Here is a 20,455-nt window from a genome sequence, read left to right on the forward strand (position 1 = left end):
GCTGTATGGTGCTCTCCAACTCCACACTCCCTTCCCCATCTTAATCCTCGAGCCAGAAATGCCCATCACGCTGTGTTTAGCTTAGAAAGGAAAAATCCTTTCTTCTGATTTTTTTAAGCTCACAATCAGGGGCTGGGTGGCACAGGATGATTTTTGCTCGTGGTGCTTTGAGCTCTGGCATCCGAGGCCGCAGCAAGCAGCCCTTCTCTATGGTCCAGCAGTCTCTCTCTTCCCAAAGAATTTTGACAGGTCTCTCTAGTGCGGAACAATTGTATCTGCCCTCATTAATTATTTTGTGCAGGCTTGCAATGTCCTGCAATCAGCAGGGTCACCGAGTGAATTGATGATAGGGAAATTATAATGCTGAGCATACAGGACAATTGCCATCTGCTGTCTAAGGTCTGTAATTTAATTAGATTGCCAAACATTCCTTTTCAGATGAAAATGCGGGAAGCCCAGGGAACAGGGCTCGACTGGTGAGGCATCTCGATGTGGCCCTCCTCCACCCCCACTTTCAAGCCCCTGCTGATTTACCTGAGCTGCCCCGAAACTATCCTGCTGCATCACAGGACTGACACAAATGTCCCCATAAAGCCACGCTCAAGCACAGACCCACCATCCCTACTGCAGATGCTTACACCTGCCCATCAGCTGCAGGTCTGATCCTGACAGCTTGTCTGTGTGTGGGCTCACCCCCTTCCCTGCTTGCTTTCCAGCCCTCCAAGTTCTCCGAGGAAGATCGATCCAGCAATTAAAACATAAGTGTAACAGATGACTATGGCAAAAGTCTGTTGAAGCGTGTAGTCAGGGTGAAGAGAGTCCCACCAGCCATCTGCTGATTTCCAGGAAGATCTAATTTTGTCGATGGGAGCAAACATCCTTGCTAGGATAAAGAGTAAATGCACCCCCTTAACCTGTCTTGCATTTGTTGTTGGGAGTGAGAAATATCAGAAGTGCCCAGAGGTGGGGGTCCACAGCTGGTGCTCAGAGCAAGAAATCTCAGAATCACAGAATCAACTAGGTTGGAAGAGACCTCTGGGATCATTGAGTCCAACCTTTGACCTAACACCAGTGAGTCAACTAGACCATGGCACTCAGTGCCATGTCCAGTCTTTTCTTAAACACCTCCAGAGACGGTGACTCCACCACCTCCCTGGGTAGCCCATTCCAATGCCTAATAACCCTTTCTGGGAAGAATTTTTTCGTAATGTCTAACCTGAACCTCCCCTGGTGCAGCTTGAGGCTGTGTCCTCTAGTCCTGTTGCTAGTTGCCTGGTAGAAGAGGCCGACCCCCACCCCACTACAACCTCCCTTCAGGTAGTTGTAGAGAGCAATAAGGTCTCCCCTCAGCCTCCTTTTCTCCAGGCTAAACAATCCCTGTTCGCCCAGCCGCTCCTCATAGGACATACCCTCTAGACCAAATGGTGCCTTATAGCACCTGCTCTAATTAAAACACCCCCTTCATATCTCTCCTTGCTTTTATTTTGTGGTTAATTCACTGTAGAGTTCGTCTGACTCTGTGCCGGGTAGCACAGAGCTGCTTGATTGTGTTTTAGAGACACGGCCAGTGGGAAGCAGCCAAATTTGCCAGTGCTGGCCATGCCGGGCAGCCGGGGAAGGAAGGAAGGAGCTGATTTACTGGGGGCTGCTGAGCCTGTAGACTTACACCATGGCACGTTGCAATGTGATTTAAACGCGTGCCATAATAAACCCTTCCCAAACTTGCTTCTTGGCTTGTCCGTAGGGACTTCAAGAGTAAAAACGTCTTGCTGAAGAATGACTTGACGGCAGTGCTGGCTGATTTCGGACTAGCTGTACGGTTTGAACCTGGAAAACCCCCAGGGGACACTCATGGACAGGTAATCATTATCTTCAACAATAACATTTTACAAAGTTGAGCTTGCCATAGCTCCTCGGGAGTGGGGGGTAGCTTGTATAGATGCGTTTAATTCTCTTTGAGATACGTATTTTCCATAAAAGCTTGTGCTCAGACATAAATTCCAGGAGCTGCTTTGATGTGGGTAAGCAGGGAGAGTGCTTGGACCTTCTGGACCGCTGTGCAGGTGGGGTCCCCCCGGCCTCGGGGGCAGGCGGCTTCTACCTTCAAACACGGGACTTGCTGCCTCCCTATTGTCTCAGTATTAAATATTAATACTCCTAAAATTATTCATTTAGTTTTAAGAATTCAGCCAGGCTGGCTGCTTGGGTGACCTTTAGCAATGGCAGATCTTGCGAGCTGGCTGTGCGCTGCGTTAACAATTTACTACATTTTTATGTGTTCTTAATTTTCTGCCTTTGCATTGCGGCCAGCAGCCCCTCGTTCTGCTCTCGTGCCGCGGCACAGCAAGGCCGGCATCCTCTTCATGTGCCTCTGGGGGGTTTTTGGATGCCCATCTTCAGTGCAGGCTCCCTTTTTACCTTTATCTCAGGAGTGAACATTTTCCTGGGTTAGCCCCTCCCATCTTTCCTCATTTTTGCCCTCCTTTTGGGGGCTTTTCCAGTATTTTCCACACCTTTTCACGTCCTGGCTTCACCCTGTCCCCACTGCCTCAGGTAACAGCAAGAACACATGATAATTTCCTAAAGGAAAATATTAAAGGCATTTCAATTCCCATGTTAAAAAGGTGGGTTGTTTTCCTTGCTCTGCTCTCCACTCTCCTACATTATGGGCTATAATTCTGCCACATATATAACCACAAGCACATGAGGAGCTCAGTATGGCTCTGCCTGGACTAAACACAACAAGAAAGGCACTATAATGAGGACTCAATCCCCTCAAAGGGAGAGAGGACCTTTTCCGAACAGATCACAGCAAGCCAGGGCAGGGTAGACTTTGCAGGGTTCATGCTTTACTACTCCTGTGGGTGCAGGAGACTTGTTTTATCCCGGGCTGTCAAACCAATGCGTTTTCTTACAATTCCAGGATATATTAATTTTACTCTTCTCTCTTTTTTTAATATATATTTAATTTTTTTAGTGATCACAGACTGGTTGGGGTTGGAAGGGACCTCTAGAGATCATCTAGTCCAACCCCCTGCCAAAGCAGGGTCACCCAGAGCACATCGCACAGGGTCATGTCCAGGCGGGTTTTGAATATCTCCAGAGAAGGAGACTCTCCACCCTCCCTGGGCAGCCTGTTCCAGTGCTCTGGCACTCTCAAAGTCAAGAAGTTTTTCCTTATATTTATATGGAACTTCCCATGTTTCAGTTTGTGCCCGTTGCCCCTTGTCCTGTCACTGGGCACCACTGAAGAGTCTGGCCCCATCTCCTTCACACCCACCCATAAGGTACTTGTAAGCATCGTGAAAGGGGACTGATCTTTCAACAACTATGATAACCAAGTCTGACGTGACCTCAGGATGTTTTGTGTGTCTCCAAAGACAGAATTTTCTGATGGAGCGTGTCCTGCTGGAGCAAGATGCGGTGGGATGCAGAGAAGGCAGGATTTCATCCTTACTCGCCGTGCCGCGCTGCATTTAAATTAGACCCGTAGCGTACGCTGAATGAATATCACACACATAGCCGTGCACTTTGGCTTTTTCTTTCAGGTAGCTTATCTAGACTCAAGTGATCTTAATGAAAATCGGTGTCAGAAAAAACAGCCCCCTTTTGCTTGTTTTTCAAGTGAGGTGCAACCTTAGCAGATGTAGCCTTAAGGCTAATGAAACCAGCTGTCATTCATCTCCAACCAGCAGGGGCTGACAGGCCCAACTGGAATGTAACCTGGGTTGTTTTTTTATCTCTGTAGGTGGGAACAAGGAGGTATATGGCTCCCGAAGTGTTAGAGGGAGCAATCAACTTCCAACGAGACGCCTTCCTGAGAATAGACATGTATGCAATGGGACTGGTGTTGTGGGAGCTAGTCTCCAGATGTAGAGCAGTTGATGGTAAGAACAAAGATCGTCTCTTCCCTGGGGAGGGCTCTGTTTCAGCGTGGTTTAGTGGTCCAGAGAATGGGCCTGACTTTGTTTAAAAAAAATAATAATCAATGGCATGTTTTTATTAATCAGATAATGTGCTTTTCTCTTGCTTGCTTTCTGACATAAGCTGCCATTCACTGTAGATAATGACCTTTGTAGTGCTTAAGTCTCACAGTGCTTTTAACTACAGTGGTTACATTGCAAATTGGCTGAGAACTCAGAGGGAGAAGGAGCAGGTGATTCCTCCATCAGCGGTGGGTGTCCTGTAGTCCTGAGCCTGCTCTGTGCTGCTCTCCGTGGCACTCTGCATTCCTGCCTGTGACCAAGGCAGGCTTTGAGCTCTGGAGAAGAGCCGTGCTCAGCTCCAGCTTGGCTGTCACACCTCACTTCTGCAGGGCAGTATGGTAGCCTGGATGGAAAGCCCAGAAGTGAAGCCACCTCGGTGAAATAGCAGGAAGACAGGGCTGGAAGGATCTTACTGGGTCAGCAAGCCCATTTTCCTGCTATCATAAGTCATTAGGTATTAATCTTTGACTTTTGCTGATCAAGCCCTCTCTCAGCAGTGGGCTAAGTTTGTTGTTCCACCTACAGCTTTGGAGGATCTCACTTTCTTCTGAATGATCCAAAAGAATGAACTTTCGTGGTGTCTCTTTTCTCAGTTTTTTTAATCCTAAAATGATGCTGCAAAATGGGGCATCTTTTCTGTCTGAAGAGCACATCTGCCCTTTGGTGACACCCTTGACATTTACAGGACCTTGCCCCGGTGAGGGAAGCAATCATTTCATTGTAGTAGCTTCAAGGCTGCTTGCTCCACCTTCTTTCTTCTTGTATAGATACGAGTGCTCTGGACTGAATATCAAGTGCATAAATTAACAGTACCTCACTTGGACTTCAGATGTTTTTGTTAGTTTTACAGTAGGACTGAAGGAGTTTGATTATAATTAGGATGTCTGCATAGGTGTGCGGTAAGAGAAGGTCTTTTCTTCAAAAATTTACTATCTAACTAGATAAAATGTGAGAGGAGCAGGGAGGTAGGAGCACAGTGGGGTGAAACACTGGTACTCGGATCACTCATGTAGGAATAACCCTTCTCTGTTGAGGCCCCCCCAGATATCCACTTGGACTTTTGCCTGTCATGTTCGTGATCTCCTTCCAGCTCTTCTCAGGCAGCAACTGGACAAGATACTCCAGGTGCCGTACACAGCACCGTTAAATCTGAGGGAAGGCTTCCTTTGGGATGACGGGGAGTTACACTGAACCTCATTTGCACTTCTAGCTCAGAAGCGATGTTGTGTAAACAGCAGATTTGGCTTGGAGATCACCAGTGCAGCTCTTTATAGCCTTGATTCCTCTTAGAAGAAGAGGAAGGGAAGGTCGTGAGCGTTACTGTGCCATCCATTGGAAAGATTGTTTCTGTTTGGTTCAGTGACTGGCATTGTGTCAACAAGAATAATGATAAGCCGCTTTAGTGATTTCATTTTTTTTAGACATCATGTTGTTGGTGTCACAGTCCATGACCAGCTAAAGTGACCAGCTCTTTTATTTTAGTCTGGAAAGGCCCTCTTGAAATATCTCCACTCTTGAAAGAGGTCACTCTTTGCTACCAAGAAACCGTAAGTGATGTCGTGGAGGACCCTGAGAACACCCATCAATTAAGCTGGGCTGCCATTTGTGAGAGAGCATCTGCGTGTTGCCAAAAGCCAAAGGACATTTCAATAAGCAAAAGTTATTGCTACTGTCCGGCATCTGCACTCATACTCATAACAGTTGTCTTATTCCCATGGCCCAGGGCAGTTCACAGCCATAACTGTTATAACTAAAGCATTCAGAAATAATTTTGCACTTAGGAGCTAGTACTTTGGGACAAGTGCATGTGGCTCCAGTGTGTCAGGGCTGACTCAAACCTGTGAACAAGCCAGATCACAAAGCAAGAAATTATAAGTGTTGTATATGCTTGACCTTGCTAGTCAGTGCCTAAAATGAAATTATGCTCACGCTGAAACCTTTCTCTAGGTTATTGTAGGCTGAATTGCTGTGCTAGAATGTGAGGAGGACAGGCTGATTTCTATTAAAATAAAACACAGACTACCCGCCAAGCCTCCTGAAGGAGAGCAGTGGGATCGGGAGGCCTGGCAGAGGGTTTGAATTCATAACTAGGTGAGGTGGAAAACGCGTGGCTGGACAAGCTGCGGGGACAGCAAAGTCCATGTGCAGGAGGAATGTAAATCACATTTGTTTGCAATGACATGTGAACTTCAGGCTTTGCTGCAGTGGGTTGAGGTTGCTCTGGAGCCGTAGCTCACTCATGCATGGGGAGGACGTGGCTCTGAAGAGGACATTTCTGTACTAACCCGGTTCTCCATGTGCACCTTAGGTCCAGTGGATGAATACATGCTGCCTTTCGAAGAAGAAATAGGTCAGCACCCATCCCTTGAGGACCTGCAAGAAGTGGTAGTTCACAAGAAGATGCGCCCTGTGTTCAAGGATCACTGGCTGAAACACCCTGTATGTCCCTCCTGGTTAACGCTGGAAAATGTTTTCCTGTGTGATGGGAACAAGGGATGTGGTTATGCATCACTCGTTAACTTCAGAGGGAAGCTAATCAGTCCACCCTGGTGCACAGACCTTCTTCCCAGGGCTAGAAAGAGTCAGCGCCAGGGAATGAGGGGTTGCTCAACACCTTCCATTTGTCCCTTGTATTCAGAATAAACTGGCTGATTAAAGTGAGCCAGTGCTGAACGTGGAGCATGTGGTGGTTTAGTAGGACTCTAATATGGCGAAAGAATGGAAAATAAAGTCCCTTTCATTAAGAAAAAGAAAATGATCCATACCATTGGAGACGTATTCCTCACAAGCTAGATAGCATGCAAGACTTGAACAATTTTTTGAGGAAAAATTAATTAGACATGAAGGCAAGCAGACAATGAAGCAAAATGCAGCGTGGGTTTCCCAGAGGTAGATAATTTCAGGCTTGCATTTTTAATAAAAGAGGTGATTTTTTTTTCAGACTGGGAAACTGAGCAGATGATTAAATCTCACAGGGCTTCGGTAAGAAGCTAAACGCCTCTGTCCTGACCAAACTGCCACTGTTTTGGCTAGACTCAGGTGTACTAACTCATTGCCTGGAAGTCAAGGAGAACTGTGGCTTGTAGATAAAGATGAGTGTTCCCGTTCAAATGAGGGTTCAAATAAGAGCTGCGCTCTTCCAGCAGTATTGAATTCAGTTATTTTGGGGATATCTACAGACGTGATGGCAAACACAGTTACTGGTAGTAACTGATATGGTGCTGCCAGCTCTTGTGTTTTTATCATGGGAATTGTAATACTTGATGTCTTTTAAAGCTTTAACTGCTGAATCTCAGGCTGTATTTTGATATTAAAAAAAGTACTTTTGAGGCTATGAAAAAGAGCTGGATGTGACCAAGCCCTACAGCCTTAGAAAGCAGAAGCTTAAAAGAACCCGAAAACACATATTTAAAGTAATTCTTAAAGCTAATCTCGTGATAATGTGCACTTGCAGCCCAGAAGGCCAACCGTATCCTGGGCTGCATCAAAAGCAGCGTGGCCAGCAGCTCGAGCGAGGGGATTCTGCCCCTTTACTCTGCTCTTGTGAGACCCCCCCCGCAGTGCTGCGTCCAGCTCTGGGGCTCCCAACAGAAGGAGGACATGGAGCTGTTGGAGTGAGTCCAGAGGAGGCCATGGAGATGATCAGAAGGCTGGAGCACCTCTGCTATGAAGACAGGCTGAGAGAGCTGGGGCTGTTCAGCCTGGAGAAGAGAAGGCTCCAGGGAGACCTTCTAGCAGCCTTCCAGTACCTGAAGGGGCTACAGGAAAGCTGGAGAGGGACTTTTTACAAGGGCATGGAGTAACAGGACAAGGGAGGAACGGTTTTAAACTGCAAGAGGGTAGATTTAGATTAGATATTAGGAAGAAATTCTTGACTGTGAGGGTGGTGAGACACTGGAACAGGTTGCCCAGAGCAGCTGTGGCTGCCCCCTCCCTGGCAGTGTTCAAGGCCAGGTTGGATGGGGCTTGGAGCAACCTGGTCTAGTGGAAGGTGTCCCTGCCCATGGCAAGGGGGTTGGAACTAGATGATCTTCAAGGTCCCTTCCAACCCAAACCATTCTATGATTCTATGATAATTTATATACCATGGAGAAAATATTCTTAGTTTTTCTTTACAGCATTAAGCTGTGTTAAGTGGACCTCCCCCGTCCACTGCAAAGATGGCCCCTGGAGCAGACTTTGTTGCTGAAGGTGCTTTCTCACTCTTGTTGTCCGCAGGGCTTGGCGCAGCTCTGCGTGACCATTGAAGAGTGCTGGGACCACGACGCGGAGGCTCGGCTCTCAGCGGGCTGTGTCGAGGAACGCATTGCGCAGATCCGCAAATCCGTAAACGGCACTACCTCGGACTGCCTCGTCTCCATTGTGACGTCCGTCACCAACGTGGACTTGCCACCCAAAGAGTCTAGTATCTAAGTCCTGGTTCACTTTTGTCTTTCCAGACTCAGTGGATTTAAAGAAAAAAAGAAAAAAGTTTAAAAAAAAAACCCACACAAAAAAAAAAAAAAAAACAAAACTACAAAAATCCAACAAACACATGAATGCAGCTGCTATTTTATCTTGACTTTTTATTATTATTGTTATTATTATTATTATTATTATTTTGGATTGGATCAATTTTACCAGCACATTGCTCTACTGTATTAAAAAATGGACATTTCAGCAAGCATTCAGGTGCCGACTAATGAATGCAGAAAAGGTGCAGGTACCTCAGAACCTCAACAAACTCACTTCAGTTGTTTTTATTTTATTCAGTTTTCTGGGTTTCTCTTTATCGGTCTGTCTTCGGAGCGGAGCATCTGTGACGTTAAGGAAAACCACCTACCATCTTAGAAAACGCAATACTGCAAACTGTGGAGGAAACTTAAGACTGTTATATAAAGAATACACCTTCCTCAAAAGGATTTTTTCCCCCATTTTGTTTTGGTTTTGGGTTCATTTTTTTTTTTTTTTTTTTTTTTTTTTGGAAGTGAGCTTCAAAAAAAAACAGCAGATGTGTCTTTTACGGATCTAACGGGTGTCATTGTAACATGGAAAAAAAAGTAACTGGGCGGAGAATGTTAATTCTTGATGGTAGAATTGAAGGGGGGAGTGTAGAATAGGGGAGGGGAGAGTGACGTTGGACTTGGCAGCATTTGGGGAAACATCATTTGCTATGGAGCTAGTTCTCAGGTAACCTTTAGAGGAGGGGAAGGAAATTTCTGGGCAGAGTATTAACGGCCGCAGCGTATGGAGAAAGCTGTTAAAGAACCAGTGGTTGTAAGCGAGGTGCTAGTTCTTTCTTCCTCTGGTATTTCGGGCTTGGGTGGTAAAAGAAAAAAGCAGAACTATAATTACCTTTTATTTTCAACTCCAGGTAGTAATGGGAAGGATGCTTTTAAGCACCGTAATGAAAAGAGGTGGGAAAGTGTGTTTTCAGAAGGACTTTGGTAAAATACTGGAAGATGGGAAAATTTTTGCATCTGGCTTTAAGTGTGAATCAGTTCAGGAAATTTGGCCTTGGGGCTGATTGTCAGCCCAAGCTACCGGTGCAGATGGGGGAAAGAGGAGAAGTGTGAAAACTGGCTTTATAATTTTTTTTTCCCTTATTAGTTGGAGGTGGGGGGGAAATACCTGAACCGGTGGCAGATGGCTCCTGTAGCATGCGAGAAGCCCAGTTGTGGGATGCAGAGGCAGCTGAGCAGCAGCAGCAATTATCGCAGCATCTCTCCAACTGGTTTCTTTGACGCTGCTTTCTCCTTACTCTGTGACGAAACTCTTTTGTCTTAACGTGGTGCATATTCTAAAATACCATTACACTTCTTATGCCATAAACTCGCTCTAGTCAGTGAATGTTCCTAATGCTGCTGATTCAACATTGAAATATTTTTTTAATTTGCAAAACATGCAATGTTTAAAAAAAAAACCTAAAAAAAAATACCACAAAACACACACACACACACGTTACGTGGCTTCCGAGGTTTAAACTGAAAAAAAAATTAAAAACTTCATGACCACAGACCACCTCAAACCAGAAATACCTCAGAATTTTCTACTTGTATGAGTTTTATTATATATTTTGTTAGTTGTGTTGTCTTGTAGTAAGTATATTTTAATGTAAGTTGGCTTTTATGACAAGGGAGTTTTAAAAAAAGAAAAAAAAAAAACAGAAAAAAAGTTCCAAAATCTTTAGGAAGTGCTACCATTTTTTTGTTTGTTTTATAAAGCACCATTGTAAATAACTGTATACAGTTGTAGAATAACTGCCTATATAAGGTACCTGGGCATTATTCACTCTTATTTGTGAAGGCTGTTTCCATTCTGTGTTACTTTTTTTGGTCTGTTTTAGTGAAAGGACAGTACATCTTTTTTTTTCTTTTTTTTTTTTTAATTATTCTTTTTATTTTTTTTTTACTTTGAATATAACATGAATTCTGTGTCTTGCTAGACTGACAAAGTTATGTCCATTGGATGGCCAGAACTTCTAAAGTTTTCTTTGTGTTAAGCCAAAATGCAGTCCTGAACTAATCACCCTGTAACAAAAATGTAAAAAGTCTGTATTATATAAACAAATTGGACTTCTTGCCACTGCCAAATTGTCAGCGTGCACCCTTGCACAGATATAATTTATTAAGCAAACAAAATCGCTAATTGGAGAAAATATAAAGAAAATTGAAATATATTTCTTGAAAAATATAGCTTTAAAACCTAGAGGTCACAAATGAGGACACGGTCCTATATCTTGAAGAGACATTAAGATAATTGCCTTAATTTGTCTATCTGAATAAAGTCTTAACCTATTCTTTCAAGTTACTGAATGTATATTGCATATTAATATGTACACACATGTGACTGTATTTCCGTGTGTAGGTGTGGAAGTTTCTGTTTCCTAATGTGCTTCTGTTGAGAACCCCTTGACAAAAGCAGACAGAACGAGACCATTTTGACCTAGTCGATGTCCCTGGTTGTGGTTGGCATCTTTGGGCCTGATGCTGCAACGTACCCGTGCTTAGCATTAAGCGTGTAGGTAGCTCTTCTGGTGTCATGACATTAGGCACTCGCTTAATGTTAAGCACAGTCGTAAAGGTTTGCAGGATCAGTATTTGTTCATGTTTAATACATTTCTGCACTGAGTTTTATATAAAAATGTGACTATGTTTTAGAAGTGAAGTGATGTAAGGGTTGGGGTGGAGCGTAGAGCAGTTAAGGTTGAGTGAATACTTGTTTCGAGGTGGGCTTGCTCCCGTTTCCGCGAGAACGGGAGCCAGTTCATATTGCTGCAGAAAGAAAAAAGCTGTACTGTCTTTTACCTGTTAATATCTGTTTGCTGTTCCGGATTTTTTCCTTCAGCATTATGTATTATGGCTAAAACAGGCTTATTACAGCAGTTGCTTTTTTATCCTGATTTCTTTAAGAAGCTTTAAAGTATTTATTGAAAGTGCCATATGATTTTAATAGCCTATTAGACAGTCTCTGAAATCGGCTCTTTTGAGAAAGCATAAACAAAAATTCTCACGTGGAGCTTATCTTACTGCGGGGAACTGTGCGACCGTACCAACTTTGACCAAATGTTGATTGTAAAGTATTACATCTTCCCTGGTGTCACGGTTCCTTATAGATCATCTTGTCAGGATTCAGAAAGTGGTTTTAAAGAGAATTTCCAAATTGCGTGTATGCTCCGTTACAAATTTTAAATGTGTGTAGGTATGTGTGTCTTGCTATCGCAGCAGAGAAGGAAATCCTGGACTTTTGCATATTTACAAATTTGTACCAGTTTAGCTGAAGCTGTTCTTTTAAACTGGTATTTATTTATTTTTATTAATGAAGACAAGCTCTGATTAACTTACTTGTCTTTCAATACTTGAGCTGTCAAGCAAGTCATTTCCTCACCGCTAACCTAGCGTTTGAACTCTCATTGACAACATGATTTTGGTTTTGTTCAGTACTGCAGAGGCTTTTTCCAAGTCGGCAATCAGGCACGTCCATAGGTATAGCTGTAATAAGCAATTGCGGCTCTTTTCTTCTTAACACTCCCTTGAGTATGATGGGTACACCACCTCTTGCGTTACTTCCCAAGCACTAAATTTCACTTCCCATTCAGACTTAGAGGAAGTAGCTCTTCAAAAACTTGGCTGCAGAATTTTGTTGACCTTCCTCTCTTGTGTAGCAGTTCTTAGGCGAATATTAACCTTGAATATCCTGGGTAAAAATTCTCCTTGACTTTAGGAGCCAGGACTCCCCATCTCTCTGGTGTAACTCCCTTTGTGAATTTACTGCACTGGCTGGGCTGGTTTCCTGGGTGGAGGAAGTTTGAGTTCACATTTTCAAACTGGAAACACCACAGGAACTAAAATTGCTTTTTTTGAGATGATAAATCTGTGACTTGCTAATGAAATTGCATTAGTAGAGCAAAGCTGGAAAGTGTATGGGGCTCATGTTGAAATATACGTGCATGTTATAAGAGATGGCTATAAACCAATCTAGCCATCTAACTACTGCACCTAACTAGACTCTAAACCAGTCTAACTACAAAGTAGTACCAGGCTTATTCGTTACGATTAAGGATTTTAGCTAGTCCTGATCATAAAGTTTTCTCTATTTTAAGACAAAAGAAACCCGTGTTTTATTCTGCCTCATTCTGCAGCTGAAATTCTCTTACAGAATATACTACTCTAGATAAGGTTACACCAATGGAAATGCCGAGATCTTTGTGTGTGTTTCAAAGAGAAGGTCCATGAGTGCACCCCAGTAACTCCACTGCATTTTACTGGTGTCTCCTGACTCAGCTGCTGTTTCCACTTGAAGTTGTTGGGTTTGGTAGAAGCAGCAGAAGCCTTGGGTCCACTCAGTGCCACGTTGCTGCGGGGTATTTCCAGGTTGGCTGGGTCAGGCCTCGCCATTAGGAATCCTGATCCCCCTTAATATCACAGCACAGAAACCAGAGGACACCCATTTCATTCCTCTTGTGCTACTTTCTAGGCAGACTGTCAGAATTTACCCTGTTTTGCAGGGGAAAGATCTAGTTTCACTTAGTATGGAAGAAACTCGTGTTGCAGAGGAAGGTGCTGGTTGCTAACGTTGTGATGGTGCTGTTGTTGCAGTCCTCTTCAAGCCACACTCTGCTTGAGAAGTTGCTAAGCAGGAAGTGTCCCGCAAACTATTATCACTTTTACATACAGAATATTGTTTGGTAACATTGTAAATAAAATAGACTATATAATAGAGGAAAATAAGGACATTTTGACTTTTTTACTTTTGGAAAAATATATATATATATTTTAGTTACATATACAAACAAAAATTCTACATTGTGTGAGAATTCTTTTGTACCACAAATTATTTTTGTAATGTCTAATATGTTTCTGCAGGGAAAAGGGAGAAAGGTCTGTGTACGCACAGCAAATAAATAAATAAATATATAATGTTTAAATGAAGTGTGCACTACAACAAAGTCTAGAGGATAGAACAAGTTTAGCCTGAAACCAGTTTGAGGAGCAAGTTTGGATGTACTTGGACGTGCTTTGAGGATGGCACTGAGTGTATGTTTAGGTTATCTTGCATGTCACATCCCTTCTGCTAAAGATGCTTATTGCTTTTCTGTGACCATCTTCAGTTTAACCAGGAATATTTTTTTCATGTATTCATGCAAGTATCCATGTGTGAGCAGAGTGTCTTGGCATATGCCGTGATGCTGCAGTGAGTTGTGAAGTCAGGGTGTTAAGAATTTCCTTGAGACCAAATAGCCGGGCTGATCTCGCTCACCGCCGTATCCGTTTATAGCAGCCGCGTCTGCTGCATTGACAATATGATCTGTAAGGAGCTGTTGCCAGCAGAGTCCTGATAAAACCCATTCCTAGAAGTTCCTTCTGTCTGAAGTGACACAACTAATCAGGCTTCACCAGAACACGCAGATATGCGCTCTGTGTTCCCAGCGTCAGATTTTACGGGCTGGGTCAGAGGCACTAAAGGAAAGGAGCACTGTCACGTCCAAAGTCCTACTTAGAAAAAGAGCATTCCAAATTTGTGTAACCGATCCAAGGTATTCTAAAAGTATTAAATAAAAAAACTTAAAATGTATTCTTTTCACTTAAGCTAACTTTTCCCATTAGACCAAAAATTCACCTCCGGTCTTTTTGGTTCCCTTAACCTTGACAGCATGGTGTCAGTGGGGTAAGAGTTACTGAAGAAGGCTTTAAACCAAACAATACATTGTGCTACCTTGAAGCCGGTCTGACAGCGTGCCTTTTGAAATTAGTGCTTAAACGACTTCGAGCAGACTCCTGCAGTTGCTGAGTCCTGCTTCTGTGTTCTTGGTGAAGTCCTGGCCCTGTGGAAGCCAGGGAGAGACGTGCCATCCAATTCAGTGGGACCATGAGTATGCTTGTGTTCCTTCCTGGAGCATTTTTTAGACACACCTGGTCCCTTACTTATGTGGGACTTCTTTTTTAAAACTCTAGTTGTAGGGTGACGCTCGGTTCCCTGACTGAAGTAGTAACCTATCGAGTAAGCAGTAATCCTTTTTGTCGGGACACTTCCACAGAAAGAGATCATACTTGTGTTATGTCCATCCAGCTCTTCTGAAATGTGATGCTATTCTGTTGTGCCTTTATTTTTCCATATAAAAGCAACTGCTGTAAGTTTTTTTTTTTCTTTTACTAGTTTTTTCTGTCTGAAAAAAACACTTTTCATTGCCCAGCTGTTATTTCTGGATGCAGTCTGTGATCCAGGTATTTCAAGAACCAATTACCTCAAACCTCATGTTAAACAGTGTTGCTATCTGGATTCTCCTTGATACTACAATATTGTAACATACACAAACAGGAACCTTGCTATATATGGGTATATGGGTGTTTACATATATGTATCATATACATATATCGATATATATATGTAAACGGAAAGTGATCCCCAAGGACTGAAGGAAAAAACCAAAACCTTTTTGTTTTCCAACACTGAAACCAAAAGGGCTTCTCTGAAGCTCTCTGATGGCATTGTGCTGGATATATATCAAGAAAGTGTTTACTGAAAAGTGCTTCCTTTGTTAGCCTTTTATTTCAGTATTTTAATGGGACAGATGATGTGATTCAAACACTATTTCTGCATTTTTTGGCCCATTTTGAAGCAGAGGCCTCTTAATCTTTCCAGTTGTTAAAAAACAATAACAAAAAAAAACCCCTCAGTGTAGAACATTCCAGTAAGGTTAGTATTGCAAAACTTTAGCATGTTCTGGGAAGACTTCATAGCTTCTGTTTTTGTGAAAAGGCAGGCATTGGCCATACTTTATTCAACTTTTCCACTGTTGTGAGGAACTGAAGTTTAACTAGTAACCATCCTAGTCAATTAAAATCCTAAATCAGTAGTCACTGGCATCTCTGCATTGCCACCCCTGTTAAAAACGAAACACCAAAAAAATCCCCCAAAAACAACCCCAACCAAAAATCAAACCATGGCAGAGAAGGAGGTTGGAGCAGTTCATAGCTCCTGAAGGTGGCCTTAGCACCAGGGCGGCGTTGTGGATAGCAAAAAACGTGTTGGCGAGACCTAGAACCTGTCTAGCCCTTTCCTTTTTGTAATTGCCTGCTCCCAAGAACCTTCTCATAAAAGCAGACCTTCAGCCACAGTGACTTCTAATGGTACTTTGCTGAAGAGAATTCTGTTCAGGATATGTTTTCTGGGGAAAAAGCAACAAGTTAGACTGTTCTTTTCATTAACGTTGTACTGTACGTGTTCCCCTCCCAAACATCTGTTATGACAAAATGTATCCATGTAGCTGATGCAGCATTACAGTCTGTATTTTACTTGGACAAAATAGTAGCTTTCCAATCCAAATAGTAATGAATTTACTATTACTAGTAATTAATGTAATTAATTGCTAATGATTAATTTACTATTACTAAAGGAAGAAAAGGAGATGTTTCTCTTTCCCCATTTTTTCTTTGACTGTCTAATGTTTCTATGGCTATTGACGGTTTATGATTATCTTTGGTAAATCGTTTACAAAAGCACTAAAATCTCCCAGAAGGAGGCATTTTGCAATGCTGCTGGCCTTCCAATGGAATAACTATGATGCAAAAGTCGATCTGTCGGTGGATGAGAATTGAAGGAGGTGGTTACTGCAAACTAGGTAACATTCTTGACCTCAATTCTATGCCATAAATCCGCACAATGCCATTGTCAATCTGCTCAAACTATCTGCTTATGAATTCTGCATGATCCTCATGACAGAGTTGAAAGCCTGATCTTTCACCTGTTAGTATTTTCACATGCGTCCTTAAGTTTGACAAATTTTATACTGTAAAGTTGACTTAAGTACAGTTTGATGTCAATTCTTGTGGAAAGAGCTTTCTGCATGTAACATTGGACACATACAGTTAAACAACACAGCATAGTACAAAACTCACAAGAAAATGTTTTGGCACCAGCAGAAAGAAATCTCACCCTAACCATTTGTCATTTTAAAACCATCTTATTGTAAGTTTTACCAGCTACTTCTAAATTTGTGCTTTATTTAAAGAAATAAAATAAAAATCCTAAGACTTGTCTAGCGTAGTGAAATATGTGTATATCAGTTTTAGGATAAATAGCTAAGTCTTATTACGCTGTGTTACTTAACTTGTATATATAGAGTATACATAAGAGTTTGCAGTAACCTGTTTCTCCAGGATTTCCAGTTTGAATGGATTTAAACTCAAACTATGAGATTAAGTAAATGATTTAGAAGATTGCAGAATAAACTGAGTGTAAATTACAGGAAGCTCTATCAGATGGTGAAATAATTTTTAAAGAGTCTTTTGGTCCTTGGCTCAAATTCAATAAGTACTGTTTGTATACCAAGATATGTGAAATGTAAATGTTGTAGGTTATATTTCACTCTTGTAGCTATAAAAATGTAGAACAGAGATAGCTTGTACTACTGAGTTAACAAAAGTTATACTAAAGTATCCTGTTAAAGAAAAAAAGTATACAGAGAGTTAAGCTCGTTGCTGTAACCCCTTTTGGATTGAAGTGTGCTGATTTTTTATATATGTATATTATATATATATTCTGCAAAAGTATATATATATAAAATGTATATATAAAATGGCCTAATGCAGACATCCATTGTATTGCAGTTATGAAATGATGACATTTTGGAAAACATTGTATCATAGTTCATGAATTTGCAGTGAATCTTTGTTCCTTTTTACTGTGGTATTTTAGAAATGAGTCTCAAGTTTGAAATTAGATCTGCCAAGTTGGAGTTTTGCTGCTTCGGCTTTGCACTGGGTGTCCGAATAAACCAGTATGAATGTAGTATTTGCCCTGTGTGAAGCAGCTACACCCCAACAGATAGGACGAAAAAAACTAGAAAGAACTATTTCAAGTTTATCTTTTTGTATATGAAAATAAACGGTAAATTACAAATAATTGCTTCTCTTGTTGGTGCGACGTTAAAAATCATTGTTATTTTACTGTCTTTGGCATCTAGCTGGAGTATTTCCTTTTTTATAGAAGAATGTTTCGGTGTTTTAATGGCATCTCTGACATCCAAAATGCCTAATAAAATCCCTGCAGAGGCATAGCTGCGGCCTTTACTACCCATCATTTGCTAACTCCTCCAAAGGGATGATGGAATTAGCTCGAATCGCTGCACATCCTTTGAAGTGTGTTGCCTCTTGTAGCACTGTGGTAACACTGCTTATCATTCCCAGCAAAGAACTGTTCGCACGGAGTATTATGTGCATGTTAAGCTGTATCTATACAAAGTCTAGCAACGCAGCTGCAACTGCCAGTGATGGGGGGTTTAAGCTAAATCCTAGGACCTTGCAGTGAAGCGTCTGCCCTTCCACCAGCTCTAGCAGAGGAGCGGAGCAGACAGCAAGGGACAGTAATTGCCTGAATGGTTCCAACCTGACTTACAAAAACTTGCCCGCTAATACCTTAACAGTTGCTGGAAATGGAAGTTTCACTGAATGTGCAGCTGCTATTAGAGCTGTGAACAGTATGAAGCAGCACGCCGCTGTTCACAGTGTGCCCACTGCAACTGCACAGCCATGTCCTTGGCAAAGACGGATGGATATCTCCTTGGGCAAAGGAGGCTGACATTTCCTTGGGCAAGGGAGGCCGTTAGCAAACACACAGTGTGCACAGTGCTGTGGGGTCTGTTCCCAGTCAGGGAAATACCTTTGGCGCGAGATACCAGTCATCGGGCCAACATCAGACCTGGGACTGAGGTGCAGCTTCCACACACCATGGGTTTTGGGGTTTTTCCCCATCCTCAGCTTCAGCTAAGCACCAGACAAGATTCAGTGAGGCTGGGGGCTGGACCTGGAAAACGATTAAAAAAAAATAAAAAGCCTGAGCTCCCTGTACTCGTAAGTGAGCTCTGTAATCCCCACAACATGAGGCAAGAAGATGCCCTCAGCCACAGACTGAAGCGTGGCCGGACCTCTCCAGGCAAGCTGCCTGCAGTGAAGTGATGGCGTGTTGGTGCAGCCCTGTCACGGTCTAAAGCTGGGCCACCTATTAAACTCGTGGCAGACGCTCTCTGTTAACCCTCCCGCCCCCCCACCCCGAAGGGAAAGGGAAAGGGAAAAGGGAGAGAGACTTACAGGTTGGAAAGTTAAAACAGTTTTAATAAACTATAATAATGAAAAAGAATACAATAATAATATTGGAATAATCAAATATATATACAAAACCAAGATCGAGCTCCCCCAATGTCAGTCACGTCACCACCGGCACTGCAGGGCAGGCTCTGGGAAGGCCCAGGCTGGGCCTAGCGACGGACGGGAACTGGATTTAGGGATGCACGGATTGGGGGCAGCAGGAAAACGGACAGAGTCCTCCTTGGACACTGGCCATAGCAGAAGGGCGAGAAGGGAGAAGAAGGCTCGAGAAGAAGGAGACCGTCGTGATCCCTCCGCTTTATACCGAGAATGACGTGTATGGGATGGAATACCTTCGTTGGTCAATTTTGGGTCACCTGCCCTGTCCGCTCCTCCCTGCAGGTGCGACCCCCCTCTGGCTCTTCACTCGTAAGCAGTGAGGAATTTAGCAGTGACCTTGGTTTCTCTAAGAATAAGTACAGCAAGAGCCTTTCTGCATAACATCCCTACTGGTGCCTCAGCGATAACTACAAACTTCGAGCGTTATCAGTCCTAGAGGCAGACACTGTCTGCAAAACATGCAGTTAGTTTCAGAAAGTGCAGTTACTTAGAAGAGACTTAGCTGAAAGTAAAAATCACTGAAAGGAAAATTGGCCTGGTTTAGGCCAAAGCAGGACATTCCACCCCTTATTCCATACCATTTACATCATACTCAGGCCAAACCAGGACAAGCCCTCATGTTTTGGTGTATTCCATCGCTAAACTGGCCCTGTTTTTTAGCAAAAATGCCTCTCACTTGGTTCGGAGTTGGAAATGCTTACAGTGGACCCACATGAGGCCGATACGAACATTAAGGGGCACCTGTGAGGGAAAAATAGTAATAATCGCACTGGTGGTTTTCCTGACAAAAAGCCTGATGTCAAATCACCCAATAGTGACTAAACCCAACCCTGCACCATCACAGAATCACAGAATGTTTGGGGTTGGAAGGGACCTCTAGAGATCATCTAGTCCAACCCCCTGCCAAAGCAGGTTCCCCTAGAGCATGTTGCACAGGGTTACGTCCAGGTGGGTGTTGAATTCATCTCCAGAGAAGGAGACTCCCCACCCTCCCTGGGCAGCCTGTTCCAGTGCTCTGGCACCCTCAAAGTAAAGAAGTTTTTCCTCACATTTAGATGGAGCTTCCCATGTTTCAGTTTGTGCCCATTGCCCCTTCTCCTGTTGCTGGGCACCACTGAGAAGAGTCTGTCCCCATTCCCTTGACACCCACCCCTAAGGCATTTGTAATCATTGATAAGATCCCCCCTCAGTCTTCTCTTCTCCAAGCTGAACAGCCCCAGCTCCCTCAGCCTCTCCTCCTAAGGCAGATGCTCCAGTCCTCTGATCATCTCCGTACCCCTCTGCTGGACTCTCTCCAGTAGTTCTTTGTCTTTCTTGAACTGGGGGACCCAGAACTGCACACAGTTACTCCAGGTGTGGCCTCACTAGGGCAGTGTAGAGGGAGAGGAGAACCTCCCTCGACCTGCTGGCCACACTCTTCCTAATGCACCCGAGGACACCATTGGCCTTCTTGGCCCCAAGGGCACATTGCTGGTTCATGGTGAGCTTTTTGTCCACCAGAACTCCCACATCCTTCTCTGCAGAGGTACTTTCACCAGATGAGCATAAAACCTGTTCTTCTGTTGCTACGTGCACTTGATTTTTACAGTCAGGAGATAAAATAAAGAGCACATAGTCCAAGACACTGCTGGGATTGCACTCAGGCCTTCATGCGTGTATCCCAGGAACGTGGCTGAACTGCAGCTGCTCTCAGCACACTCACCATGCTTCCTGCAAGGGAATTACCTGCTTCCCCTCCCAAAAAAAGTGGAGAGAGAGAAAGGACCAACAGCATGTCTATTTGGA

The 20,455-nt window shown here is 43.3% G+C and overlaps 1 protein-coding gene across 1 annotated transcript in view; it reads left to right on the forward strand.

Annotated features, from left to right (window-relative positions):
- Positions 1 to 8,399, forward strand: part of ACVR2B (activin A receptor type 2B) — a 58,416-nt gene extending 50,017 nt beyond the window's left edge. Inside the window, 4 exon segments of the mRNA XM_068405210.1 lie at positions 1,745 to 1,859; positions 3,749 to 3,887; positions 6,295 to 6,425; positions 8,205 to 8,399. Of these exon segments, the coding sequence (XP_068261311.1) occupies positions 1,745 to 1,859; positions 3,749 to 3,887; positions 6,295 to 6,425; positions 8,205 to 8,399 (580 nt within the window).
- The last annotated feature ends 12,056 nt before the right edge of the window (positions 8,400 to 20,455 follow it).

Source organism: Nyctibius grandis, chromosome 7, assembly GCF_013368605.1.
Source record: "Nyctibius grandis isolate bNycGra1 chromosome 7, bNycGra1.pri, whole genome shotgun sequence".
Classification (NCBI taxonomy): Eukaryota; Metazoa; Chordata; class Aves; order Nyctibiiformes; family Nyctibiidae; genus Nyctibius; species Nyctibius grandis.